General features: G+C 52.8%; 4 protein-coding genes, 4 non-coding genes and 1 pseudogene across 15 annotated transcripts in view; 3 read left to right on the top strand and 6 right to left on the bottom strand.

Annotated features, from left to right (window-relative positions):
* Window positions 1–394: 394 nt before the first annotated feature.
* Window positions 395–3697, bottom strand: RPL23A (ribosomal protein L23a). Its single transcript, XM_012740613.3, has 5 exons — window positions 3541–3697; window positions 2693–2876; window positions 1240–1416; window positions 672–741; window positions 395–461 (listed from the first exon to the last, which is right to left on the bottom strand). Exons 1-5 carry the CDS (start codon window positions 3563–3565, stop codon window positions 447–449), a joined length of 471 nt encoding a protein of 156 aa, XP_012596067.1. The 5' UTR covers window positions 3566–3697; the 3' UTR covers window positions 395–446.
* On the bottom strand, window positions 561–630 carry LOC142862316 (small nucleolar RNA Z17). The gene has a single exon (XR_012913382.1). It is a non-coding gene; the product is annotated as a small nucleolar RNA Z17 (small nucleolar RNA).
* On the bottom strand, window positions 820–886 carry LOC142862309 (small nucleolar RNA SNORD42). The gene has a single exon (XR_012913375.1). It is a non-coding gene; the product is annotated as a small nucleolar RNA SNORD42 (small nucleolar RNA).
* LOC142862315 (small nucleolar RNA Z17) lies at window positions 1504–1575 on the bottom strand. The gene has a single exon (XR_012913381.1). It is a non-coding gene; the product is annotated as a small nucleolar RNA Z17 (small nucleolar RNA).
* Window positions 2958–3024, bottom strand: LOC142862308 (small nucleolar RNA SNORD42). The gene has a single exon (XR_012913374.1). It is a non-coding gene; the product is annotated as a small nucleolar RNA SNORD42 (small nucleolar RNA).
* Window positions 3698–5472: 1775 nt separating the features above from the next.
* Window positions 5473–9581, top strand: RAB34 (RAB34, member RAS oncogene family). Of its 6 annotated transcripts, none has more exons than XM_012740604.2 (11): window positions 5473–5633; window positions 6413–6491; window positions 6728–6819; window positions 7793–7858; window positions 7951–8052; window positions 8154–8218; window positions 8353–8404; window positions 8587–8668; window positions 8740–8830; window positions 8962–9069; window positions 9152–9581. In XM_012740604.2, the coding sequence occupies exons 1-11, from the start codon at window positions 5488–5490 to the stop codon at window positions 9217–9219; spliced, it is 951 nt and encodes a 316-aa protein (XP_012596058.2). In that variant the 5' UTR covers window positions 5473–5487; the 3' UTR covers window positions 9220–9581. The 6 variants fall into 6 exon arrangements, with proteins under 6 accessions (XP_012596058.2, XP_012596059.2, XP_012596055.1 ...); XM_012740601.2 differs by having other exon boundaries at window positions 5588–5633; window positions 6288–6491; XM_012740605.2 differs by lacking the exon at window positions 8962–9069 and having other exon boundaries at window positions 7790–7858; window positions 8740–8814; window positions 9228–9581.
* Window positions 9582–12455: 2874 nt separating this feature from the next.
* Window positions 12456–18902, top strand: PROCA1 (protein interacting with cyclin A1). 3 transcript variants are annotated; one of them, XM_012740598.3, is made up of 5 exons: window positions 12456–12907; window positions 16086–16172; window positions 17209–17344; window positions 17626–17781; window positions 17867–18902. In XM_012740598.3, the coding sequence occupies exons 1-5, from the start codon at window positions 12817–12819 to the stop codon at window positions 18534–18536; spliced, it is 1140 nt and encodes a 379-aa protein (XP_012596052.1). In that variant the 5' UTR covers window positions 12456–12816; the 3' UTR covers window positions 18537–18902. The 3 variants fall into 3 exon arrangements, with proteins under 3 accessions (XP_012596052.1, XP_075850429.1, XP_012596050.1); XM_075994314.1 differs by having other exon boundaries at window positions 12459–12907; window positions 17626–17772; XM_012740596.3 differs by lacking the exon at window positions 12456–12907 and adding an exon at window positions 13378–13461.
* A 1242-nt stretch (window positions 18903–20144) lies between these two features.
* SUPT6H (SPT6 homolog, histone chaperone and transcription elongation factor) overlaps window positions 20145–25758 on the bottom strand; it is a 35744-nt gene continuing 30130 nt past the window's right edge. Inside the window, exons 31-37 of the mRNA XM_012740579.3 lie at window positions 24848–24961; window positions 24552–24676; window positions 22736–22848; window positions 22417–22494; window positions 22155–22321; window positions 21494–21681; window positions 20145–20943 (exon numbers count right to left, since the gene is read on the bottom strand). Coding sequence (XP_012596033.1) covers window positions 20757–20943; window positions 21494–21681; window positions 22155–22321; window positions 22417–22494; window positions 22736–22848; window positions 24552–24676; window positions 24848–24961 — 972 coding nt within the window. The 3' untranslated portion in view covers window positions 20145–20756. The remainder of the gene's footprint in view (window positions 20944–21493; window positions 21682–22154; window positions 22322–22416; window positions 22495–22735; window positions 22849–24551; window positions 24677–24847; window positions 24962–25758) is intronic.
* On the top strand, window positions 25245–25326 carry LOC142862230 (uncharacterized; annotated as a pseudogene).

Below are 25758 nucleotides of genomic sequence, written 5' to 3' on the forward strand. Positions count from 1 at the left end.
CCGGTTGGACATAGTAGATGGGTGTATGAGGACAAGGTGCTACCAGAAAGCCAGCCAACCCACACTGCCCTGAAATTGATGCTAATGAAAACTCTTGAGTTTATCCCTCCTCTCCTGCAAACTCTGGGCAGCACTGGTTTCACACACAGCTCCTTCAAGGGATAAAGTGGTTCTTGTAGTTTTCTAGGACAACTAACCCTAGTTAGACTCACAAATGTCTCATGTACCTAAGCTCCTGCCACCAGGAGTTAATAACAGTGGAGTGATGTGGTGTTACAAGAGGGTAAGTAGAATAAGAGTCTTGTGCAAGACCCTTTAACAACCTCACTACCTGTGTACCACAGAATGCCCACCCCCACAAACCCAAACAGAATCTGACACAAAGACAAGAGGCGCAGATAAGGTGAGAAGATATATATATTTAGAATTAGCCAGCTGGACTTGGTTTAGATGATCCCAATCTGAAAAACAAAAGGAGCTTTGTTATTGGAGCTGAAATGTTCAGATTAAGCTGGAATGTCATGGTTAAAAGGAAAATGAGGGTAAGGGTTATTAAAGATAGGGCACAGTCAATTATGGCTCATCAGCAAAACTCAGACTTTGGTCACTAATAGATGCGTCACTTACACCCAGGGGTGGGTATTAAGGCATCTATAGGAAAGGAAGCTTACCTTGTTGGCAACGTCCAAAGCATCATAATCAGGAGCCAGTCGAACATATGCCTTCTTCTCTCCATCAGGCCTGGGGTGGAGAGGGAAGCTTCAGTTCCCACTGCCCTCCCTGACCCAAACTCTCCCCCCTTACCCTCCCCCCATCTTCTGGCATTTAAGTGGTTCCTTTGTTCCTGTCACTCTTTTCCAGATAATTATCTTTCTCTCATTTGCCCTGAGGGGGCTAGAGAAAGCAAAAGGCCACAAAGCCAATTCCTTTTTGTGAGAAACAGCATCACAAGTCATTTCAAGACTTAGACCAAGAATATCTAATATGAACTATCTAACTCTAGTGGCCTCTCCCAACAGAGGTATAGGCCCAAAAAATGAGCACGTACTAACCTTATAAATTAAGTCCTAGGAGGACATTTTCCTCTGGTCTATACTCCACAGAGGATTACAATTTAATTACAACAGGAACGCTTGTGCCTCAAGGCTTGCACCCTGTTTTGCAAGGAACTTTATAACATACAGGTTTTCTGGCTTTTGACTGTAGCCTGGCCTCCCCATCCCTTGGGGCCCCACTTACCTGATCAGGGTGTTGACCTTAGCCACATCAATGTCATAGAGCTTCTTCACAGCCTGTTTGATCTGGTGCTTATTGGCTTTGACATCCACAATGAACACAAGTGTGTTGTTGTCTTCTATCTTCTTCATGGCAGACTCTGTGGTCAAGGGGAACTTGATGATGGCATAGTGGTCAAGCCTGGGGGAAAGACAAAATGGGGTCATATGGCCTGGGCCCTAGCAGAAGGATGGGTCATCTTGGGGAGCTCAAGCCCAGGAAAGCCTAGGTGCATCAGATAATGAGGTAGAAATCATTTTGGTCAGACTTTGGTCGCTTTACAGTGTCATCATTTGCACCCAGAAATCTAAGGGCTTGACACCCCAAATGGGGGATAGAACCGTGTGCATTTTCTTTGACTTGAAAGGCTCTCATTCTTTAAGTTATTAAAAAACCATCTTTTATTTAAACTCTTTCATTTGCTAGAGTTCTGTGTTGGTGCTTCATTATGAGATTGGATCACAACATTTTTGCCTCTTTTGGTTGCTGGAAATGGGCTCTATGCTCCAGGGCCACCAAATCTTGAGAGCAAGATTATTTACAGCTCAGGTTAAACTTGCAGTGGCTTGAGCACACACAGCTAGAACAGAGCTTTCCACCTGAAACTCAGAAACCATGCTGTTTATCCAGACACTACTTTCCTGTTCAGGACTCAATCTTATCACATTAAATTCTAGGCCCAATTGGAGGGGAATGCTCTAACTGTTTTCCTCCATGGACACAACCCACTCCATTCTCTTTGGAAACATTGGGAGCAGCAAAAACTCATTGGTAGCAACTACTACCATGGCTTTGCTCTAATCTGTGGTTCCTTAAGAGTCAGTTATTACCAGTAGTTTGATACCAAAAAAAAATAAAGTGCCCAAACTTTTTGTCCATTCCACCCCCATCCCTTGAGCACAGTGTGAAAATTTGGGAGAACAAAAAGAAGCTTCTATACACTGCTGTAAGCCATCATTACCCAATACAGATAACTGAATTCCCCATTATCAATCAAGAATCAACCCATATCCTTACACTCAAGAGACTGTTCCCTACAGCAGTAATGCTAAAAGCAAGGAACTAAAGCTGGAACTCGAAGGTAAGGAGCATCGCTTTAATTCTACTTTATACTCTCAGGAAAAAAAAAAAAAAAAAAGGAAAGAATTTTCAAACCTTGACCACATGTGAAGTAATGATTAACCTAACAGAAAACTCTGGGTCGATTTAAACAGAATTCCTGCCAGTTTTATAAAAAAAAAAAAAAAAAAAATTCTCTTGTTCTTAAATAAAACAGGAATAATGTCATATTCCCATTACAGAAGCACATTAGGTGCCAATATATGTTTGAGAAGCCATGCTCTAGAGTAGGTAAATTTCCAAATTACCAACGGAGAATACCCAAGCATCTTTTCACGGATAAGGGGGCAGTACTGACTTGTTTCTCCTGGGGGCGCTCTTCCGAGGATATTTAGGCTGCCTCCGGAGCCGCAGTGTCTTTGGCCGCCGGAAGGTGGGTGACGTACGGATCTTCTTTTTTTTGTGGCTGTGGACGCCTTTTAGCACTGCCTTCTTGGCCTTCAAAGCCTTTGCTTTGGCTTCGGCTTTGGGAGGGGCAGGAGCTGGTAGAGAAGGAAAGAAAACGAGAGTGCGGGATTCAGAAAATCGCTCACTTACGGTCTCAAGATCTGTCATGGTCGCACGTGCATCAGTGGTTCCTTTGAAGACATCACAAGTCTCAGGAGATTAAGATTTTTCCATCATATGCACGATACTTGGGGCGAAGGTGACCAACTTGGAGTAACTCCAGGGATAAGACGAAACAAACAAAAAGTAACCAGCACTGAACGAACACTCCGTACTTGCCGAGATGTGTGCTAGGACTTTTATACATACAATCGCAAAACGACGGGAAGTGGTGGGCATATAGTCCCGTTTAAAATGAAACGGAAGGAAAAAGAGTAAAGCAGAGAACACCAATTCCTCACATGACTGAAAACATGGAGCGCCAGCCTGTGCACCCATGCAGCTTCCCAGGGACGATTATTTGGCTCTCCCTGGAAGGCGAAGCCGGCCGAGTTGCCTCACCAGTCCCCTTCACTGGGACCCAGCCCATGCGGCTGGGCCCACGCGGCCCACACACGCCGCAGCATGGCCCAAACGCGGGAAACAGCTCCGTAGCAGGGCGCTCTGGGCCTAGCCCAGCCGCCGTCCTCTCAATTCGTTCGCTCTGCGAGGACCCCAGACAAACCAGCTGTGGCCCTCATTCCCAACTCACACACATACCTTCCTTCTTTGCCTTCGGCGCCATCTTGTGAAAAGGATCATCGAGTCCCGTTTCCACAGGCTTATAGCGCCAAATCTCACCAAAGACTCGCGATGCTTTTTACTTAGAGCTGATTGGATGATCTGTAGAGTGGCGCCCGCTGGGAATTGTAGTTTCGTTTAAATTGTTCCGCGAGAGGTATCACACATGCGGTACCCCGCCCCTCCGAAAGCCCTAAGGCTTCTTGGGGGTTGTAGTTTCTTTTTTTGGAGGCAGAGTCTCTGTTGTCCTGGCTCTGCTAGATTGCCGTGGAGTCTGCCTAGCTCACAGCAACCTCAAACTCCTGGACTCAGGCGATCCTCCTGCCTCAGCCTCCCAAGTAGCTGGGACTACAGGCACATGCCCCCAAGCCCGGCTAATTTTTTCTATGTATTTTTAGTTGGCCAATTAATTTCCTTCTATTTTTAGTAGAGAAGGGCGGGGAGGGGGGTCTTACTCTTGCTCAGGCTGGTTGCGAACTCCTAACCTTGAGCAATCCACCCGCCTCGGCCTCGCAGAGTGCTAGGATTACAGGCGTGAGCCACTGCGCAGGGCCTGGGGGTTGTAGTTTTTTAAAGACACGTGTTTATTTGCCCATGCCTGTGGAACACCATGCTGCAGTTCAGGTTTGCTCCAGGGCGCTTCCTATCTTCAACAATTTCCAGTCTCAGGGAAGTCCCAGAAAGAATGCTGTTAGATTGACTCGGGAAGTTAGATGCTGTTAAGTTCTAGAGCGTTAGAGCAGGATCTTCCCTGTCTAACTTCTCAAACATCTGTAGAAATTGAGGTCCAGAGAGGGATGTGGATTCTCAATAACACAGTGATTTGGTGGCAGAGAAAATCGAGTCAGGAGGGAGAGAAGTATCAAAAGAGATACAAAGCTGCCACATCTGCCGCCTCTTTACCGGTGACACTGTTAATTTTCCTGCGTTTTTCTGATAATACTCTTGAAGAAGTTCTATCAATATTCCAAATACCCCACCCCCAAAAGAAAAAAAAACAACATATTTCAAATACTCAGCGCACAGATTTCTCCAGTTCTTCCTCTGAAAAATTTCACTCACATTCCCCTGCCTGAACTAGTCATCTCCTTGTCCTACTCATCAAATTCAGTTCTGACACAAAGTTTCTTTTCTTTCCTTTTTTAATTTTTAATTTTATTGTTTGAGACAGAGTCTGACTGTCGCCAGGGCTAGAGAGCTGTGGCATCAGCGTAGCTCACACTTCTGGGCTAAAGCGATCCTCCTGCCTCAGCCTCCGGAGTAGGTGGGACTACAGGCGTGCACCACTATGCCTGGCTTATTTTTTTCTATTTTTAGTAGAGATGGAGTCCTACTCTTGCTCAGGTTGGTCTTGAACTCCTGGCCTTAAGGGATCCTCTCGCCTCGGTCTCCCGGAGTGCTAGGATTATAGGCGTGAGCCACGGAGCCTAACCCAGAGCAAGGTTCCTTAATGCTCAGGTTTGCTTCTCTGCAGGAGCCGTGCCTCACCCACCCGCACTCCGTCCTTTCTGGGTTCCCCTTCCAACCTCATAGAACCGGAGATGTCCCCTTAGACAGTGAAACTGGTTGTGCCCCTTCTTCTATCCTGAAAGGCTTTTGTAAAAAGGAAAAATTGTTCTTGGGAGAGAAGATTCCAATGGGGCTAGAGCAATGAACGCCCATACCAGAGCGGAGTCCCCGTGTTCTAGAGCGGTAACCACCCCAAAGAGCTGTGTTTGCCGGCCACTTGGCCTGTCTTTATCCTCCATCCAAAGAGGGAGCTTGGTCTTCAGCTTTCACATCCCCCTAACTACACAGCAGCCTTAGAGGAAAAGACGCTGGACTTCGGACGTCTCTCTCTTCGGTGGGTACCCAGTTCGGACCCCGGCACCCCTTTTACGCGCTCCCGCTCAACCCCCAGGGCACAAGGGCGAAAGGGGGAAGACTATGAGTCACGTCCCAGGCCCGGAGTCGAGGAGCGAAGCGCCGCCTCTCCTCGGGCCCCTTCTCTCCCCCTTTCCCCTCCCCGCGGGTGCCTGCCCTCGCCAGATGCTGCGCAGCCGTCACCGAATCCCCATCACCAACTCGGCCGGGTAAGGATCCCCGCGAAGGCGCAGCCCGGCACAGCGGCGCAGGGGAGAGCAGCCGGGGGGAGAGGCTGCAGCCTGCGGGGAGCGGTCCTGGTGCCCGGCGAGGCGTCCGGCCGGGTAGCCGGAGCCGGGGCGGCGTCGTGGGGAGGACCGGAGGGGGAGGTGAGGGCGGGCTGCGAGGACCGGCGCTGCGGGAGAGGGGACGGGGGCGGCCCTTCTCCAGGAATTTCCGGGGATCGAGTTACAGCGCTGGCGGAGCCGGAGCGGGGTGGGACGCGAGGTCTGCAGCCGGACTGGGCCCCTCGCGCCCTCCTCTAGCGGCCTGCGGGCCGTGGCTGCGCCGCCCCTGCCCACACTGACCCCGTGTGGCGGGGCCGCTCCGCGCCCCCGGCCGCTCTGTTATGGTAGGGCCGCCTCAGCCCCGAGTTGACGTCGGGTCTCCGCGGCCCCGGGTTATTGTAGGAACTATCCGGCCCCGCGTTATTGTAGGGTCTACGCGCGCCCGGGCCGCCCCCGACGAGACTCCCCGTCCCCAACTGGCGGCCGAGAGGTCTCCTTGCCCCCGAGTCGTTCTCGGGACGCCCCGGGCCCGCGTGATTGTGGGCTCGCCCCGGCCCCGGGTGATTGTCTCTTCCCCGTGGCCTGCGGTGGTCGTAGCGTCTCCGAGACCACGGGCTCCCGTAGGCTCCCCGTGGCCCCGAGTTATAGTCGGCACACCCCGGCCGCGAGTGATTGTCGGGTCTCCGCGGGCCCGGGTCGCTGGGGCGGATCTGGCCTCTCAGGGCGCCCCCCAAGGCCGCAGGCAAGATGAACATTCTGGCGCCGGTGCGGAGGGACCGCGTCCTGGCAGAGCTGCCCCAGGTAGGCGCCAGGGCCACGTCGGGCTTGTGGCTGCAACGAGCGTGGGCGGGGAGGAGGCGGCACCAGACCAGTTAGAGCATTGGGCCCAGCTCTGCCGCTTGGCTAGGCCTGCTGCTTCTGGGTGGTCCCCCACCCCCACCCCACCCCACCCCACCCCACCCCCACCGGGCCGCTTGGCTGCGGGACTGGCGCCAGGAGTGGCTGAGCACCATTCTCTTCCCTTCCCTCTCACTCAGTGCCTGAGGAAGGAGGCCGCTTTGCACGTGCACAAAGACTTCCACCCACGCGTCACCTGCGCCTGCCAGGAGCACCGGACAGGCACCGTGGGGTGAGTTAGGGACACCCATAACAAAGAAAGGAGGTTCCCGGACACCCTGTAATAACAGCAAATGTACACAACCACCTCCATGGGGCCCATATAGCCCTGCGGTCTATATGCTTAATCCCCTTTGGAAGTCACACCTGGCTCTGTCACTGTCTTTAATTTAATAGAAAACACTATCACTTAAGCTGCATTCCGCCCTTAAGAATGGGCAGAATGCATTACAGTGTGGTGGCTCACTCCTGTAATCCTAGCACTCTGGGAGGCCGAGGTTGGAGTTGGAGACCAGCCTGAGCAAGAGCCAGATCCCATCTCTATTAAAAAAATAGAAAGAAATTAGCTGGACAACTAAAAAAAAAAAAGTATATATATATATGTGTGTGTGTATATATATATATATATACACACATTATATATATACACACACATATATATACACACACACACATATATATATATATATACACACACATTATATATATATATATATAATTAGCTGGGCATGGTGGTGCACGCCTGTAGTCCCAGCTACTACTCGGGAGGCTGAGGCAGCAGGATTGCTTGAGCCCAGGAGTTTGAGGTTGCTGTGAGCTAGGCTGACGCCACAGCACTCTAGCCTGGACAACAGAGTGAGATTCTGTCTAAAAAAAAAAGATGCATTCTAAATTGGTATCTATAGTCCCAGCTATTCAGAGGCTGAGGTGGGAGGATCATTGGCATACAGGAGTTTGAGGCTGTATTGAGCTATGATGGTGCCAGTGTATCCCAGCCTTGGCAAAGAGAGTGAGCCCCATCTCTAAAACAAACAAAACTCTCCTTCTTCCCAACACATCTGTCCAGGCAGCTCTCTGGGAGGCCTGGTGTCTATGGCAACCTCAGCTTGGGTACAGCTACCTTTCTGGACTTGGTAGGGATCATTGGAATCCCTAGGGTGAAAGAGCTGGTGCCCACTCCCCTTGCCCACTCTTGTGTCCAGCAGATTTAAGATCTCCAAGGTCATAGTGGTCGGCGACCTGTCCGTGGGGAAGACTTGCCTCATTAATAGGTAAGGGGGTGCTGGAGCTGGGCGAGGCAGGGTGGGGCTGAGCCTAGAAAGGTGGGCTGGGCTCCAGATCAGAGCATTTGGTGCCACCTCAGGTTCTGCAAAGACACCTTTGATAAGAATTATAAGGCCACCATCGGAGTGGACTTTGAGATGGAACGATTTGAGGTGCTGGGCGTCCCCTTCAGTTTGCAGCTGTGAGTGCTTCCTCCACCCCTTCCAGCTATCGCTTCCCCCAGCACCTACACCCTACCACCCAGTCCCCACATACCTGTGCTTCACTCTTCCTTCCCCCCAGTTGGGATACTGCTGGACAGGAGAGGTTCAAATGCATTGCCTCAACTTACTACCGAGGAGCTCAAGGTAAGGGGCTGGGTGAAGTGAGGTAGGTGGGTCTGAGAGTGCACCTGGCCTCTAATCTAGAGCTGGGGGGATTGGGGAAATGAGCCACTAGTGTCTTCCCCATCAACCTGGGGCTGTTTCTGCCACTCTTCCAGCCATCATCATTGTCTTCAACCTGAATGATGTGGCCTCCCTGGAACATACCAAGTATGTGAGGATGATGCTGCAGTACAATGGGGCACTCTGGGAAGAGAGGGTTCGAACAGAGGGGTGGTCAGGGGAGAAGAGGCCTGCATCTAGGACCAGAGAGGGGCCCACTGGTCATATGGATGGCAGTGGGAGGGGCCCATCAGGCTCACTTGTTCCTCGCTTTCCACCATCTGTGGCAGGCAGTGGCTAGCTGATGCACTCAAGGAGAATGACCCTTCCAGCGTGCTTCTCTTCCTTGTGGGTTCCAAGAAGGACCTGAGTGTGAGTGTGCCAGTGGGGGGACTTCCCAACTTGCTGAGGGAACCCCTCATCTGACTCTGAGCTTCCCTCAGACTCCTGCTCAGTATGTGCTCATGGAGAAAGATGCCCTGAAGGTGGCCCAGGAGATTAAGGCTGAGTACTGGGCAGTCTCATCTCTCACTGGTGAGTCGGAGGCTTTGGGCCTTCTGCTGTGCCATTCCCGCCTACTCTCCTCTCACTCCCACACCTCTAGCTGAGCCCAGTGCTCCTAGACCTGGCACTGCCCCTGAGCGGCTCTCTGTCCCCTGTGCCAGGTGAGAACGTGCGGGAATTCTTCTTCCGTGTGGCGGCACTGACCTTTGAGGCCAATGTGCTGGCTGAGCTGGAGAAATCAGGGGCCCGGCGCATTGGGGATGTTGTCCGTGAGTGCCCGCCTGGTTGAGGGTGGCAGAGAGCAAGGGGAACCTCCAGTCCCTGCTTCACATATTTTCTACTCTTCTTCAGGCATCAACAGTGATGACAGCAACCTCTACTTAACTACCAGCAAGAAGAAGCCCACATGTTGCCCATGAAGGGTGAGGAAACTGTCCAGAGACTGCCCAGCCCTGGGGCACTGTGCCACCCTGACTCCCCCAGAGCGTGACCTCTAGGCATTTGCACTGACTGTTTTTCCAGACCAAAGAGCTGCCTCTTTGTGGCAGTGTCCCCAGAGGGGTAGCTGGGACCATGCTAGTCACTTCCTGTCCCCAGGCACCATGCCAAAGACTGGATGGCCTCGTATTCCTCTGGGGGTTCTCCAGTCTGCCCAGCAGGTGCTGGGGGGGAGTGTCCCTGCTGCTTTTGCTCAGCCTGCTGGCCCTTTGGATAGGAGGATGCTTAATGATTCCAGCCTCACTGTGCCTTATGCATTAAAATCTCTTTGTTATTAGCACTTTGGGGGCTGGAGTCCTTTGTTGGGGAAGAGGAGTGTGGAGTGGTCAGGGCTGTATGGCTATCGTGAGACTGAAGCTGCCTACAGGGATTCTGGCCATCCCTGGCTGGTGGGCAGGCTGTCAGGCTGGGAGCTCAGAGGTCAGGTTTGGGGGCTGCACTGGGCCCTCATGGGTGAGATCCGAATGGCTGGCTTTGAGAGCCCTTTCCTCTGCTCCATCACCCCCAAATGTGCCCTCCTACTTGGTGCTTACATCCAAATTTCCTCCATTGAATACTTTTTTTCCTTTTTTCACCCCTTTCCTGCCTTTCCTTTCCTTTTTTTTTGAGACAGTCTCACTCTGTTGCCCTGGCTAGAGTGCCATGGCATCAGCCTAGCTCACAGCAACCTCAAACTCCTGAGCTCAAGGGATCCTACTGCCTCAGCCTCCCAAGTAGCTGGGACTACAGGCATGCACCACCATGCCTGGTTAATTTTTTCTATATATTTTTAGTTGGCCCATTAATTTTTATTTATTTATTTTTAGTAGAGACAGGGTCTCACTCTTGCTCAGGCTGGTTTCAAATTCCTGACCTTGAGCAATCCTCCTGCCTCGACCTCCCAGAGTGCTAGGATTACAGGTGTGAGCCACCATGCCCGGCCCTTTTTTTTTTTTTTTTTTTTAAGACAAGGTCTTGCTCTGTCTCCCAGACTAGAGTTCAGTGGTATCATCATAGTGCATTGCAACCTCAAACTCCTGGGCTCAAGCGATTCTCCTGCCTCAGCCTCCCAAGTAGCTGAGACTACAGGCACGTTCTGCCATGTTCAGCTAATTTTTCTCCTTTTTGTAAAGATGGGGTCTCGCTCTTGCTTAGGCTGGTCTCAAACTCCTGGCCTAAAGGAATCCTTCCATCTCAGCCTCCCAGAATGCCAGAACTATAGGCATGGGCCACCGTGCCTGGCCCTGCCTTTCCTTTTAAAAATACTTTTCTGGGGGAAACAGAGTGAGAAGTGATTGAGTTTTGAATGCTTTTCGTCTTGACCAGATGGTCCAGGGAGGGTTGGGGGCCCCAGCTATTATTCAAGAGGTCCTGCATTTGAATCCCAGCTGTCCACCCTTACTAGTGATGAGAACTCAGGCAAATCGATTATCCTCTGTGCCTCAATTTCCTCATTTGTAAAATGGGTCTGATAATACTAAATTCATAAGGTTGCATTGTTAAAATAAGATACAGCACCAACACATGCATAGGAAGAGCTAAAAATCCTTAGCTATTATAATTATTATATTAACTTTTATATGAGGAAGAGTGACCCAGCCCCTGGCTTCCTGTTGACATCTGATCCAGAGTTCTAGATTGGATGAAAGTGCCTCAGATATCTAGGCCAACAACTCGTGGGCCCCTTGTCCTCCTTAGAGGCCATGGAGGGCCAAGATTAGAACACAGATCCTGGCTGGGCATGGTGGCTCACACCTGTAATCTTAGCACTCTGGGAAGCCAAGGCAGGAGGATCGCTTGAGGTCAGGAGTTTGAGACCCACCTGAGCAAGAGTGTGATCCTGTCTCTGCTAAAAACAAAAAAAATTAGCTGGGCATCTTGGCGTGTGCCTGTAGTCCCAGCTACTCAAGAGGCTGAGGCTGGAGGATCACTTCAGCCCAGGAGTTTGAGGCTGATGCCACAGCACTCTAGCCTGGACAACAGAGTGAGACTCTGTCTCAAAAACAAAACAAAACAAAACAAAACAAAACAAAACAAAACAAAACACAGATCCTGGCTCCAGTCCATTCCATGCCTGGCATCTCCACATGTCTCCCCATCTCCTGGCTGCTCCTCCCCTGCTGTTCCTAAACCCTCTGGAGCTACTGTGGGTAGGAGGACCTGGGCAGTGGCCCTACCCACTCAGGACTTGGGTCTGGAAGAAAGTGAGGGTTGAGATTAGGCAGAGCAGTAGCAGCAGCAGCAGGAGGGACCCTTGATGGCCTTGGAAAAAACAAGGGTTAAACACCATCCTTTCCCTTCATCTCCATCCTGGCTTTGGAAACTAGTGCCAAGAGAAATTGAGGGTGTGGTGTATGGAATGTTGGCGGTGCGCCTTTCTTTTTCGCACTCTCCTGTCATTGATTTTTCCATCTGTGTTCCCTCACAACACTGCACTCCTCACCCTTGCCTTGCACAGAGCCTGTTAACACAATGCGTGTGTGTGTGTGTGTGTGTGTGAAGCCTTTACCACAGTTGTGGGGTGGAATGTTTGTGCTGGGGGTGGTGTGTGGAGTTCTGTGTGGTGTGAGGGGAGTGTGCATGTTGTATTAGTCTGTGTGTGGTGAGTAGATTTTCTGTGTGTGCTGTGTGTGATACATGCATGTGCAGAGTGTGTATGTGTACTTAATAACAGGTGTGATGGGTGTGTTGTGTCACTTGGCATAAGATTGCCCTGAATGCAGCCTCCCCTGCATAGCGGATGGGACAAGCCTATGGAGAATCAGACTCTTGACTGGGCTGGTGGCGGGTGTGGGGTGGCGGCGCAGGGGTGGCTGCCTCTAGTGGCTCAGGGTCTGGCTGCCACAGGGTGGCTGGGCGCTGACTTCCAGTGTTCATATGAGAGTGTGGTCTTGGGCTCCTATGGTGAGGCCTGTGGGTGGAGAGAGGGGGATCCCAGCCTCCCACCCAAGCCGGGGGTACCTCGGGGATGGCGGGGTGTTGATTGGGGTGCTCAGAGGCAGTCGCTCCGCGGGTGGTCAGGGCAGGGTTGAGGGCTGAGGGCTGCGGCCGGGTTCGGAAGGGTTGGGAGGGGCGGGAGCAGGACCGAAGTGTGAGGTTTAGAGAAGGGGCGGGGCTAAGAATGGGGCTGGGGGCGTGGCCAGGCGGCTCACTAAGCAGTGGGGCTGCGATCTAGGGGCGGGGCTACGATCTGCGGGCTAGACTAACGGCTGGGTCTAGAGAGGAGATGGGTGGGACCGAGGGCTGGGCCTGTCAGTAAGGTCTGAGATAAAGGGGCAGTACGAGGGTTAAAGGTGGCACAAAGAGGGGCCTGGGAGGAGCTGGGAGGCCCCGGATGAAGAACGCGGCTGGCGCGTAGAACCGGGCTGGGAAGACAACGCAGCCTAGAGCGGGAAGGGGGGAGGTGGGAGGGGACAGGGCAAACATGAGGCGGAGTTAGGGGCTAGACTGGCGTGAAGCTGAGATTGGAGTTTACAGCTGGGCCGAGGTTGGACTTCTGCGGGGAAGGGTCCTGTAGAGACGAAGATCTGGGCTGAGCCATGTGGGTCAGGACGACAGTAACGATCGAAAGATGGACCGAGGAGGACACAGAGTGCAAGGCCAAGGATTGGGACGAGAGCGAGAGCAGCGGTAAGGAGGGGCGGGCAGAAGGGCGGGGCGTGGCCGGGCCTGGTGGGACGGTGCTGAGCTGGGGCCCCGGTCCTGACGGAGGCGGCGGGACCCGGGGCCGGCAGGGGCAGTGTGGCTGGAGCCAGAGCCGGAACTCTGGGCCACAGGGCGGAGAGGCACCACTTGCCGCAGCCGCGGGCCCTGGCAGCTGCCCATGAGGCGCCGGGCTTGGCTCGAGCCCCTAAGGGGTCCAGCTTCCACCCAGGCGCCGGGCCCGGGGCGGGCGGTTCCATTGACCCCGAGGACGGGCAGTAGTCTGGGGGTTCCACAGGTGACATCACAATCGCCTCTGGGTGGGGGCGGGGCCGGAGAGGCATTTCCAAGGAGACGCGGACGCGCTGCCCCTCCCTTGCTCCTCTTCCCTCCTTCCCTTCCGTGGCTCCTCCCCGCCTTCCTCTCTCCTTCCCTCCCTCCCCCTTTCGGCTGCTCTGGTGCCCACCCCCTGTGCCTCAAGGACAGGGGGAGCTCCTTGGCTCCGCAGGACGGGGAGGATTCTGTACAAATGAGCATCACCTGTGAGTTTTGAGTTACGCCTCTGCGCTCCGATTTATGCCCCACGAGAAAAAGACCACAACCTTCCCACTATCTTCCACGCTGTCACCCTCCTCCTCCATAAGGAAGTCTGTCCTGCGTCCAGCCTCCATCACTCCTGCTGCAGGAGCTCTGGACTGCTGCTTCATTCACGGTTCTCCTGTTTTCTGCGGAACTAAAGAGCAGATTGTTCTTCTCAGATCTGAGGAGAGTTACTAAATTCCTCTCCCGCTATGTCCTTCCTCCTGTCCTCTCCCTCACAAACAGAGCTGCTGGGGGTCAGGGCTTGTTGGGGGAGTTTTAGTGGGAAATAAGCAGGCTGTCAACCTGCATGAAAAGCCTCTTTCATGGTGGCTCTGGAAAGAGCAAGGCCAGTGGAGTCAGCACAGTTTGAATCCTGGCCCTGGCTCGGGCCCCTGTGGCATGACCACAGGGTCGAGGCTGGATAAGGGAGGCTGTGGAGTCAGGATTGAGTAAAACCAGAGGGTGAGGAGTTGGCAGTGTTGGAATCGAAAAGCAGGGGAAGTAGGAGGTGAAAGCTGGAAGGACAGGCTTTGGATAGGGAACTGAAGGCGGTTTTAAGACTCGACTGTGGAGCTCATGACATATGGAGTGACCTTGTCTACAGTCAGTAGATAGGGCTGAAAGAGGCTATGGAACCAGGAAGACCTGGGTTTGAATCCTACCTCTGCCATCTTTTTTTTTTTTTTTTTTTTTTGAGACAGAGTCTTGCTCTGTCACCTGGGGTAGAGTGCAGTGGCGTCAGTCTAGCTCACAGCAACCTCTAACTCCTGGGCTCAAGCGATCCTTCTGCCTCAGCCTCCTGAGTAGCTGGGACTACAGGCATGCGCCACCATGCCCGGCTAATTTTTTCTACATATTTTTAGTTGGCCAATTAATTTCTTTCTATTTTTACTAGAGATGGGGTCTCGCTCTTGCTCAGGCTGGTTTCAAACTTCTAACCTTGAGTGATCCACCTGCCCTGGCCTCCTAGAGTGCTAGGATTATAAGTGTGAGCCACCACTTCTGGCCAATCCCTAGATTTTTAACCAAGGTGTCTGCTGGTGTCTGAAATGATGGATACAAGAGGAGGTGGTTCATGGGCAGAAGGGAGAAGATGGTAGGTCTGTGTGGGACATGCTGGCTTTAAGATGTTTTGGCAACATCTATTGGCCATATCCTCTGGTTAGCAGTCAGAACTAGAGACTCAGATTTGTGTCATTTTATGGAAGGATGCTGAAGCTATGGAATTGGATGACATTATCCAGGACAAGTTTTTGTAGAATCTTAAGGAGGTGGCCAAATACAGTACCTGGGCAATCAACAACTTAAGGGGTACAGCAGAGAAAAGGGGACAGCAAGGGAGGCAAGAAAGAGCTAGGCAGGGAAGGAAGAAGATGAGAGAGGATTGCCTTGGAAGCTCAAGGAACATTGTTTGCAGAAGAAAGACATTGCTTGGTCAGTAGGGTCAAGTGAGATGAGACATAAAGGAGGCCACCAGGTTTGGCTATTGGGAGATTGCTGGTGGCCTGTGTTGATAGAGGTGTGGATGGCTTCCACACTGCAGGATGGCTGGAGGAGAGGAAAGAGGTGGAGATACTGAGCTCACTGAAGTCTAGTGCCTAGTGAAGTGGCCCAGTATACATCTGATAAATGAATAAGTTAATAAACTTGGATTGAAAAGAAAAGGGAGGATATGGTAGAGGGAGTGGTAGAGAGAGAAACCAGGTTGATAGTGTTTTGTTTAAAGATGCTTATAGCTTGTAGGAGGTGAAAAAAAGCCAGTAAAGAGGAAGAAGGTGATGATTCTGGCATCTATACAGAATATAGATGCTTTGGGGAGGGACACGTCATGCCCAGGCTAGAGGAGTTGTTGAGGGTAGGAGCATCTGCAGATAATACTGGTGAAATTATCTGCTAAGAGGAACAATAGCAGTGCGGGAGTTTCCAGGAAGTGCTTAAAGCTGTTCATTTAACAAACTTTGAGTACTTACTGTGTTGTGGAAAACAGGAGGAGCTGACCAGGGACCTGTAGAAGGATAACCCAAGTGCCCACTGAAGACCCCAAGCAGTCAGCTTCCCTTCCTTAAGCAGGTCTCAAGTCCAGTGCCTCAAAGGATCAAGCTAGTTGCAGGAAGGAAAGGGCAAGTGGCAGATTGTCCTGTGGTTGCTGATGGCTGGGGGAGCTGGTGCCCCAGTTGCAGGTCTGCTCAGGGGCACCCTCTGCCCAAGCCCACATACCCTGGGACAATTTCTGGAGCTGCCCCTCTTTGCCTAGACCCTGGCTCACTCCTATTCATCACTCCAGCTCCAATGATGCTCCTTCCAAGAAGTTTTCCATAGTCCCCTGTCCCTCTCCCCAGTCTCAGTAGGTGGCCCTTATTCCCTGCTCCTGCCATTTCCCTATCAGCCTCACACTACTTTCATGAACCTCCCTTGTGTCCCTCTTCTCACCCTCTCCCCTACCCTCTTGACAGCAGAGACCATTGTTTAAGTCTCTGCATCTCCGGGGTGCAGCTGGGGGCCTGATAGGCTTCTCAGTAAATATTTGGTGGATGAATGGCATGGGGAGGGGTGCTGCCACTGCAGCCACTCTGTGCTCTCTCAGATGTAAGCAGGTTACCCAGCTGGGAGAGAGGACATCTTCTGGCTGGTGTGGCATCCAGCACTGATGCGTCTACCTTCTCCTCTGAAGGTAGGTCCAGGAGACCTCTGGCCCCAGTGTTCCCACCACCCTCACTTGGAAAAGCTAACACCTGGTGGAAGGAAGGAAGGGGTTACCCAGCTCCCCACCCCCACCCCGTCCCCTACAGATGCCAGAGAGATGGACCTTTCTCAAGGCTGCCATCATCCCTTTCTTGTGTTTAGCACTTTATGGTACACAAATAGTATCTTTGAAGTATGTGAACTTGAGTCCTCCCAACAACCCTGCAAAATAGGTATCACTACCCTCCCGTTTTGTGGATTAGGAAAAGAAAGGGTTAGAGAAGTAATTTGCCGTAGGCCACCCAACCAGTAAGTGCCAGAACTAAGACTTGGACACTGGTCTGTCCGACTACAAGTTCAGGGCACTTGTCACTATTGCTGTCCTTTGCCCCAGTTCAGCAGTGCTGAACAAGGCCGAGGTGGTGGTGATGTTCCCAGGCCCTGCCACACACACGCATTCCTCATTTCCCCTGGGGACAGAGAGAGGGCACAGGAGGCAAGGAAGCAGCAACAAAGGTCACCAAGCAGGTGGGGGGGGTATGGGGGGGACTCAGGATCTTTACAGCCTTGTGTGGGAAGAGAAGGAAGAGCAATGTGAGGTAAGCCTCAGACCAAGCTGTCCACCTCTCAGCACAAGAAGGCCACTTAGACTAACATACCCACTGTCTGGATTGATCCCTGGCTGTCGGCCAGTATACGGTCTCGCCCCAGTGGGGCCTGGGTGAAGGTGCAGTCCTCATGGCCTGTTTCAGTGAGTTAGCTAGCTATAGCACGCTATGCCAGGCTGCCACGGAACTCAGCAGTGCCCGCCCACTTCCACCCCCAGAGTGGGTGGAGCCCATGTGTAGAAGGAACCGCAGTAAGGTCCCTAGTTCTTACTAGGGACTGGGCTGAGTTACTACTATTGAAGTAGAAAGTTAGGGGGTTGGGGGAGGGGGCAGGTGGTGGTACCAGGTGAACTTGGTGAGGCTTTAGATTGAGCTGTGCTGCTGCTGCCTTGAGTGACCCAGACCCTACCCCTGCAGGTGACTGCAAGGAGACTGACAGGTGCTGCTGGAAACATAAGCAGTGCACTGGGCACATCATCTACCCCTTCACTTCTGACTATGGCCACCACAGCCTGCACCTGCACTCTATCAGCCACTGCGACTGTGATTCTAGGTGAGGGCCCCTCCTTGGGGGACCTACAGCAGAGCCAGGTCCAAACTTTCATTGTGGTTCCCCCTTTCAACTTTTGGTCTCCCTCTTCTGTTTTGACCTGGCCCTACCAGCCCAGCCCAAGCTTGGCAAACCTTGCTCTGCTCCAGGAGCAATGGGGAGGAGGTCTTTTGGTAGCCTGGGCCAAGCCCAGCGGAAGCCCACGCTCCCTCAGGCTGCTTGCTCTGGGCCCCTGGGGAGTCATGGTGGCGTGAGAGCCGGGATGACAGTCCCGTGTATGGCAGGCTGAAGGACTGCGCAGAGAAGATAAAGAACGGCACCCGAGACTCGGGCCCAACCTGTTCCCGAGATGTGAGCCCGACCTGTATCAAGATCATCCCATCCCCTTGCTTGGAGCTCATCCCAGAGGAGGCGTGTGTTGAGAGGTTTTGGTACGGCTGGTGAGTGGTAGCGGGTTGCTGCGGAAGGGGCCTCTCAAGTACCGTGCTCCATCCCATCAAACTTCTCCCATCCCTTCCCTCTCAGGTGCAAAAGCTATAGGCCTCTGTCCGTGGCAGTGATCCACCATCCCATCCACCACGAGTGTAGGGCAGATGACCTAAATGAAGAAGAGGAAGAGGAGGAGGAGGAGGAGGAGGAAGAGGAAAGCAAGCCTCCTATCCCCACCCAGGTGAGGCCCACTACCACACCCACCGACCTAGCTACCAGCATGGTCACTTGTGCTCCTGACTCGGCAGCGCCCATCACCATCTGGCGCTCTGAGAGCCCCACAGGGAAGGGCCAGGGCAACAAGGTGACCAAGAAAGTAAAGAAGAAAAAGGATAAAGACAAAGAGGAGGAGTCGGATGAGAAGACAAAGCTGAAGAAAAAAGCCAAGAAGGGCAAGTTGGCTAAGAAGAAAAGCCCAACTAAATTGGAGTCTTCACCTCCAGACCTGAGGCGAACATTAAGCCCAAGAGAGTTGGCCAGGATGTCCGAGTCCAGCCCAGAAAGCAGGGAAGAGATGGAGAGTGAGGACAGTTACAATGACCGGGGGCAGGAGGAGCCCTCCAGTGAGGATGTTGTTGAGTCTTCATCGTCCAGGAAGAGAGAGAAGAACTCAGTCCAGGCCAAGAAGCCTGGGTCCAAGACTTTGCAAACCAGGAAGGTAAACAAGAGGAAATCTCCCCCAGCGTCAAACCCTAATCTCAGTTGAGGCCAGGGCGATCAGGGTGAAGAATAAATGCCATCAAGCCTGTAGCCAACCCCGCTGCTCTTCTCTCTCCCTCCAACCTGGCTACTTCTTGGGGGGAGGGGTGGGCTCTGGGCTGCAGGGGTTTCTGAGAGGCAATCCAGCTTTCAAGGAGGAAGCCCATGGGAAGGTAGGTGGGAGGGAAGGAGAGGGGCACCGCCCTGTTTCTTCCTGACACCCTAGGACCAGGGCGGAAGAGTACATCTGGAGGTGGGGAGGGAGGGCTTCCCCTCTCTCCTGGGAGACCGCTTTCTGTGTAATCCACGTCTAGGTCAGGCAGTACTGTTTGCAGTGACACCCCCAATAAACAGAACCTTTTGACCCACTGTGCCACTGTGCCTGGCCTTTTCCTCATTTGAGTGGCTGTGTCTCTGAGACCCTGGAGGACCTCTTGTACTGAAGGGAACGGAGTTGAGTCCTGGCAGAATGCCAGCTCCTTTGCCCAGCTCTTGACAGAGAAAAGCAGGGGAGGGAATACATCGAGTCCAGGCAGCAGTGGCCTTTTCTTCTCAGCTGAGCCCCAAGCTGAGGAGAGGTAGGCAGGGAGGCGGAAGCCTCACCTAGCGCCTACTCACAAAGCTGAGATAAAGCCCTTGTAAAGAAACAGGGACACCAGGAGTCCAGAACAAAAACTGCAGTGGGGCCAGGGTGTGTGTGTCGGAGCAGGTTAAACATGGGACCCACCCTGGGACACAAACACCTGACTTGTTTAGAAAATATCAGAGACTTTGGCCGGCGCGGTGGCTCACGCCTGTAATCCTAGCACTCTGGGAGGCCAAGGCGGGCGGATCGTTTGAGCTCAGGAGTTCAAAACCAACCTGAGCAAGAGCGAGACTCCGTCTCTACTATAAATAGAAAAAAATTAATTGGCCAACTAATATATATAGAAAAAATTAGCCGGGATGGTGGCGCATGCCTGTAGTCCCAGCTACTCGGGAGGCTGAGGCAGAAGGATCGCTTGAGCCCAGGAGTTTGAGGTTGCTGTGAGCTAGGCTGACGCCACGGCACTCACTCTAGCCTGGGCAACAAAGTGAGACCGTCTCAAAAAAAAAAAAAAGAAAGAAAATACCAGAGACCAAGGCCCAGCTGGGAAAAGGGAAGGGAAGAGAGGGAGGTGTAGGCACTCAAGCTGAGAAACCCAGATCTACTTGTGGCTTTTCTCTAGTATGCCAGAGACTAGCAGGTACCGTGGACAGGGCAGCTGAGTGTGAGTAGGTGCACAACCTTTAGGAGGTACCAGGCACTGGGCCAAGCGGCTCACACACACACACACACACACACACACACACTCCGTCTCAGTCCTCCCAGTGGCCAATGAGGTAGGTATCACTGTATTCTTGTTACAGATAAGAAAGTCGGCTGAGAGACAACAGGGGCTGGCACGGGGTCACAGGATTAGGAAGTAGAACAGGGATGTGCCCTGGGCAGTCTGATGCAGAAGCCTGTTCTAGGAATCATCGCCTCTGATGGATTGGAATAGGGAGTAAGGGAGCCCTCAGAGCTCCGAACACTGCTTTGAAAGTCACTCCACTAAGAGCCGGAGAGTTGGGAGAGAGAGGCTTTGGCAAGAGCTCTGTAGAAACACTGTTTATTCAAATGACAGGCAGGAAGCGGTGGTGTTGGCAAGTGGGGAGGGCGCTAGGCAGGGCTGGGCAGGTTAGCACTGCTCCCCTGTGTCCCTGCAATCCTGCTTTGACAGCCATCCAGGCTGTTGGCATCAGGTTCAGGAATACTTTCCCTCCTCCTCTCCCTCCTGCCCCAAACTGAATAAATAGCATCCCTCTCCCCACAAGAGCTAGGGGAGACACACGTGCTGAGCTTGGTGCCCTGGTCATAGCCAAGTCAGGTGAGGGCAGCAGCTCAAAATGGCTTGTAGGGAGTAGAATACAAAACTGTTCCACTCTCCTTTTCACCTTCCCCTTCCTCCTCCTGCCACACTCCCCTCCCAGCCTGGTCCCAGGACAGGTGGTCGGTGAGGATCTGGAGTGGGAGAATTGTTACCTAGTGTACACTGAGCTCAAGTTCGCAAGGCCATCCAGCCTGTCACCCATCCAGGCTGACCACCAAAAGGAACGTCACTTCACGCCACTTTTATGGACAGAAAAGGAGGGGCAGGGAGGGAGGCTGTAGGCGGCCAGGCTTTTCACAGCCTCAGAGGTAACCAGAGTCCGAGGAGCAGGTCCCCTACCGATCCATCTCGTCCAGGAGTGGGGTGGCATCGCCAGCAATGGACATCGGGGTGCTTTCGATCATGGGGCTGGGGGAGGGCCGAGGTGTCAGCCGCTGCTTCTGTTTTCGCCTTTCTGCCTCCTTTTCCTGTAGCCACTGCTCTGCCATCTTGCCCCAGTCGATGGCTGCGTGGCTGTTGGACCTGGGAGGGGGAAGAAAGGGTCTTTTAAAGTGGGATTCTCCAGGGGCTCACTAGAAGGGAGCCTTCCCATCAGTCACTGGTGAGTACCCACCCTTGCAAAAAGGGACCTCACACCTGTGGGCAGCAGCCCCTTTGCTGGGGTGAGGCAGAAGCAGCAGTGGCTGGCTGCCACACTGCCCTCTTCTGTCTTCCCCTAGAAACCAGGGTCCCTGGGGGCACCATGTGGGGCATGGCTCTCAGAGGATCCAGGGCACCTGCCTTTGCTAAGCACTCGGCCGCTTGATACTAATAACCTCCTCTGAGCCACCGTCCAGATCAGGCGTCCTCAAACTGCAGCCCATGGGCTGCACATGGCCCTCCAAGGACATTTATCTGGTCCACTGGGTGTTTTTGCTGCCACTGCCTGTTCTTAGCAGCTGACTCATCCCGGGCCCACAGTGAGCATGTGTGGAATGTGCACCACATTCTCCAATGGCCCTCCAATGGTCTGAGGGACAGTGAACTGGCCCCCTGTTTAAAAAGTTTGAGGACCCCTGGTCCAGATACTTACTTTGGCTGCTGCTGCCGCTGCCGGGAGCTGGAGGAGGGCTGGGGCTGGGCCTGGGCAGACTGCGGGGTGGTGCTGGCTTGTAGCTGGTGGTACTGTGGGGTGGTGATGGGCTGGCTTGGGGTTGTGTAGGAGTAACTGGGGGTCATTAGTGGTGTGGCCACTGGCTGCTGGGCTGGCGTTGGGAACACCTGGAGAGGCATGAACAGTTAGTAGGGATGGGCTCTGGGCTTGTTTGGCTTTGCTGCAAGGTTCTGACAAGCTGCAAGAGTGGGCTCAGCACACAGCTTTCCAGCTGACCCTCTCTCAGGGTAGTATGTGGTTCTGAGCAGCAGAGGGAAGCCAATGGATGGCATCTGGCACACAATGGGGCCCACTTGTCCTGACCACCTCAGGTTTCTAGTGGCTTGAGGGCTCCAAAAACCCAAAGGACTCTGGAGACATCAGGCTCTTTCGTATTCCGTTCCCCCTAAAATGAGCCCAAGGAAAGGGCACATCTATTGGAGACAGGTCCTAAGGCTGTGGTGGCCCCATGAGGGGCATGAGGCCCTTTGTGGTGGGCACTGCCAAAGGCCAGTCTATGGGACATGGCTTGGCAACGGATGATTGTTCCCCTTCACTCCTCCCCATCCAGCACAGGAAGGCTCCTCCCAAAGCCACATACATGGTAAGCGCTGCTGCCTCCTCCACTGCCGCCATAGCCATACTGGCTGGAAGCCCACTGGGCTGGGGTGGCATTAGGGTTCTGTCCTTGGCCTGTCACGGCAGCAATGGCACTGAACATCTGTGAGGTCATGTTCTGGGGCAGGGCGTTCACAGCCCGTGTCAGATCTGTAAACACACAGAAGCGGGGATGGGTGTGTTAGAGATGAAAGTCCCTCTAGCCCCATCCCTCCCATCCCCAGTCCCAGGCCCAAGCTCCTCACCTGCAAGGTTGATGTTGGCCGGGGTGGCATTGATCGAGGCAGGGGTCCGAGTCCTGCTGCTGCTACTGGGGGTGATGCCTGTAAGAAATGGTTACAATTCAGGGGGCTGGAAGAAGCCCTGAGATAGATGGTGGGAGGGAGGGCAACTGCACAGGCACAGTGGATGGAGGGCTTCCCTGAGGATAAGGAGGCTGGCATAGGAGTAGGACAGCTGCAACGACAGCCTGCGCTTCACCCTCCCAAGTCAGTGAGCACTATGAGTCAAGCCCTTGGTGTCCCTCCAACCGCACCCCCAAAGTCAGAGGAGAGTAGAACTCACCGGGTACAGGATCCTGGTAATGATCTTTAAACCACCTGAAGAGTCCATTCACGGTTGGGAAGATTTGGCCCCGGTATCGGAATCCTTCTGGAGTCACTGTTACATATTCTATCCTGGGATTTTAGAATGAAACATGCGTCAGACACCACTTGGGGCCAGCTGGGAAAGAGTGACCAGAACAGATGTCCACCATGTGAAGTAGCCATACTGGGTGCTAGGGGAAAGGAGAGATGACAGAGCCAGTCCCTGGCCCTGTGAAGGGAGGCTGCACTTCAAGTAGGGAGGTGAGCAGCCTATGGCAGAGTATGATCACGGCCAAGGGGTCAGTGGCCCCTGTGTGCTGGATACAGGCTGCTGGAGGAAGGTTTGCTGGAGGCTGTGCCACCACCCTGGGCCGCAGTATGAAAGTGGCGAACCACAGGTGAGGGTGGGACGAGGTCTCAGAATGTCAGTGTTGGAAGGAGCCTCCCAGGGCAGCAAAGTACACAAGTAGGAGTCTTTATTTGGCAGCCCTGGAAGGTGGTTAATCTGCCTTTATTCAACACTTCTGAGAGCAGCAGAGAAGTGGTTAAGAGGACGGGCTCTGAGTTAGCTTACCATTCACCACCATGGCTGGTATGAGACTTTGCACCAAGTTACTAAACCCAAATCTCCACTTCACTTATAAAACGAGCACTTAAATCCATAGGGTGAGTGTGAGGATAAAATGAGTCAGTATACACATAGCACTTACAACACCGAAAATAGGGTGTTGTGCTCAATAGAAGATGGCTATCCAAAGCCAAGAGACACTAAGTACCACAGAGTTTTCATTTCTTTTAAACTGAAACCTGCTTCCTAGATCTTCTGCAAGTGTTAATTTGGCCACACAAGGAGAGTCTGTGCTCCTTTCCATGGAAAGCCATCATGTTGAATGTGGCCCCAGTTAAAGGTTCATGGGACAGTTTCCAGCCCCATCACAGCCCTGGCTGCCATCTGGAATCATGTTGTAAGTCAGAAAAGGCTTTTCAGAAAAGAATACAATATTCCAGATGTGCTCAAGACAGTGCAGGGTCCAGAGTCCAGGGCTTCTTGTCATCTGGCCTCCGAGGCCCTGCTATAGTCTAAGCTGTGCAACATGTGTCGTCAACACAGGGATAAAAGAAAAAAATGCACACACCTTGGCCAAGGGCCAATGGGAAGATAGAAACAGGGCTTGGGCAGAGGAGGCTGGTGTGATCACCAGTTTATGTAACAGACACAAAGAAAGCAGATCTAAGGAGGACTCTGTCCTCCTTAAGTTCAGGTTGAGCAACAGTGAGACTCTGATATAAAGGAATAACCTCAAGAAGGCCAGCCTGTCAGTCATACACAGAAAGCAGCACACAGGAGGTAGAGCAGAAGATCCTCTCCTGACCTGCCACTTCAGAGTGGGCAGAAGAGGCAGCATGTCATGGCACTCAACTCTAAGCCACCATGTGCTGAAAGCCCTGGTGAGGGTGAGGCAGAGAGTCAAAAGGGGAGACCAGTGTGGGGCACCCAATCTTTGCCAGCTGGGTGGGGAGAGTGTCTGGTGAGTTACATCACTCCCTGTGAGGGAAATGAGGTCAAGGGAACTCCTTTTCCACAGTGTTGAAGAAAACGCCCTTCTTATTTGAATCTTTTGTCTCTAATTCATTACCCTCTTTCCCCACCTCCAACCTCCACCTCCGTTCTAAACAGGTAAGAGGAGAAAGGCAGTCAAGCAGAACCAGAAAGTACTGCTCTGGGGCCTCTACTTCCCTTCTAGCCTGTCTGTGGACCCCAGCGGCAGCACCTTCTCAGCACCAGTGCTCACCTGGGTTTACCCCGGGGCTGGTATCCCAGTAGGAACTTGCCGGGCAGTTCCTTGCAGGCACAGATGAAATAAGGGATGAAGGTGGGCTTCTCCTTCTTAGTTTTGATGAGCAGCTCCTCTAATTTCTGGGGGTAGAATGAGGGGGAGAGGTTGGGATAGCAGCATGCTTGGTACACAAGGTCTGGTGCACACATCATGTACACTTCCTTCACCGCCTGAGTGTCCCCTACACTGAAGGGAAAGCATACATCCTTAAGTGACTGAAAGTGTCATCCCTCAGAGGGCCCAGGGCTCACCTTGCGGTCCCCACCGCTGCAGTCCTGATAATACTTGTGGTTCAGAAGGTCTCGGGCAAAGGATGCCATGGGCTGGACATAGCGGGCGACAATCTCATCCAAGTCTTCAAATTCCTATGGGAATAAAGTGAAGGCCTCAGATGTCATATTCAGAGCTGAGACTCCTGGCCCTTCATCAAATCTACCCTGAAGAGAAACCACGGGAGGAGGTGGGCTTCCTGGTCCTGCCAAAGCCTCACTTCACTGCACAGGCCCCTTAATTTACCCATCTGTTTGAGTCATGCCCAGACACATTAGCTTACAGGGCATCAAGTCCTTTAAATCCTAACTTTGATTCTTCCCTGGTGCATGGGAACAACAGAGAATTTCACTAGACTCCTCACTAAAAATAGCAAACAGCTTTACACAGCGGCAGTACTGTGGCCAATGAGGTTTATCCGAGGCGTGATTATTGCTAATTGAAAACTTTTCCCAGGCCAGGCGTGGTGGCTCACGCGTGTAATGCTAGCATTCTGGGAGGCCGAGGTGGGAAGATCACTCAAGGTCAGGAGTTTGAAACCAGCATGAGCAAGAGTGAGACCCCATATCTACTAAAAATAGAAAGAAATTAATTGGCCAACTAAAAATATATAGAAAAAATTAACCAGGCATGGTGGCACATGCCTGTAGTCCCAGCTACTCAGGAGGCTGAGGCAGGAGGATCATTGAGCCCAGGAGTTTGAAGTTGCTGTGAGCTACGCTGACGCCACGGCATTCTAGCCTAGGCAACAGAGTGAGACTCTGTCTCAAAAATAATAACAGCAAATAAACTTTTCCCAATACCCCACCATGACAACTTGAAATATAGTTGGCACTGGCAATTTTTGACAGTTTCTATGTCAGAAACCAGACATATGTGTCTGCACACACAC

This window comes from Microcebus murinus, chromosome 18 (assembly GCF_040939455.1).
Source record: "Microcebus murinus isolate Inina chromosome 18, M.murinus_Inina_mat1.0, whole genome shotgun sequence".
Lineage (NCBI taxonomy): Eukaryota > Metazoa > Chordata > Mammalia > Primates > Cheirogaleidae > Microcebus > Microcebus murinus.

Bases quoted from the DNA above. Each gene is read 5' to 3' on its own strand.
- RPL23A (XM_012740613.3), bottom strand. From the start codon at position 3,565: ATGGCGCCGAAGGCAAAGAAGGAAG. The intron at 2,877-3,540 runs GTATGTGTGTGA...CTTCTCTACCAG, and splicing joins GCCGAAGGCAAAGAAGGAAG to CTCCTGCCCCTCCCAAAGCC. The intron at 1,417-2,692 runs GTCAGTACTGCC...TCTTTCCCCCAG, and splicing joins AGCGCCCCCAGGAGAAACAA to GCTTGACCACTATGCCATCA.
- RAB34 (XM_012740604.2), top strand. From the start codon at position 5,488: ATGAGTCACGTCCCAGGCCCGGAGTCGAGGAGCGAAGCGCCGCCTCTC. The intron at 5,634-6,412 runs GTAAGGATCCCC...CTGGCCTCTCAG, and splicing joins CCCATCACCAACTCGGCCGG to GGCGCCCCCCAAGGCCGCAG. The intron at 7,859-7,950 runs GTAAGGGGGTGC...GTGCCACCTCAG, and splicing joins AAGACTTGCCTCATTAATAG to GTTCTGCAAAGACACCTTTG.
- PROCA1 (XM_012740598.3), top strand. From the start codon at position 12,817: ATGTGGGTCAGGACGACAGTAACGATCGAAAGATGGACCGAGGAGGAC. The intron at 16,173-17,208 runs GTAGGTCCAGGA...CTACCCCTGCAG, and splicing joins GTCTACCTTCTCCTCTGAAG to GTGACTGCAAGGAGACTGAC. The intron at 17,782-17,866 runs GTGAGTGGTAGC...CTTCCCTCTCAG, and splicing joins GAGAGGTTTTGGTACGGCTG to GTGCAAAAGCTATAGGCCTC.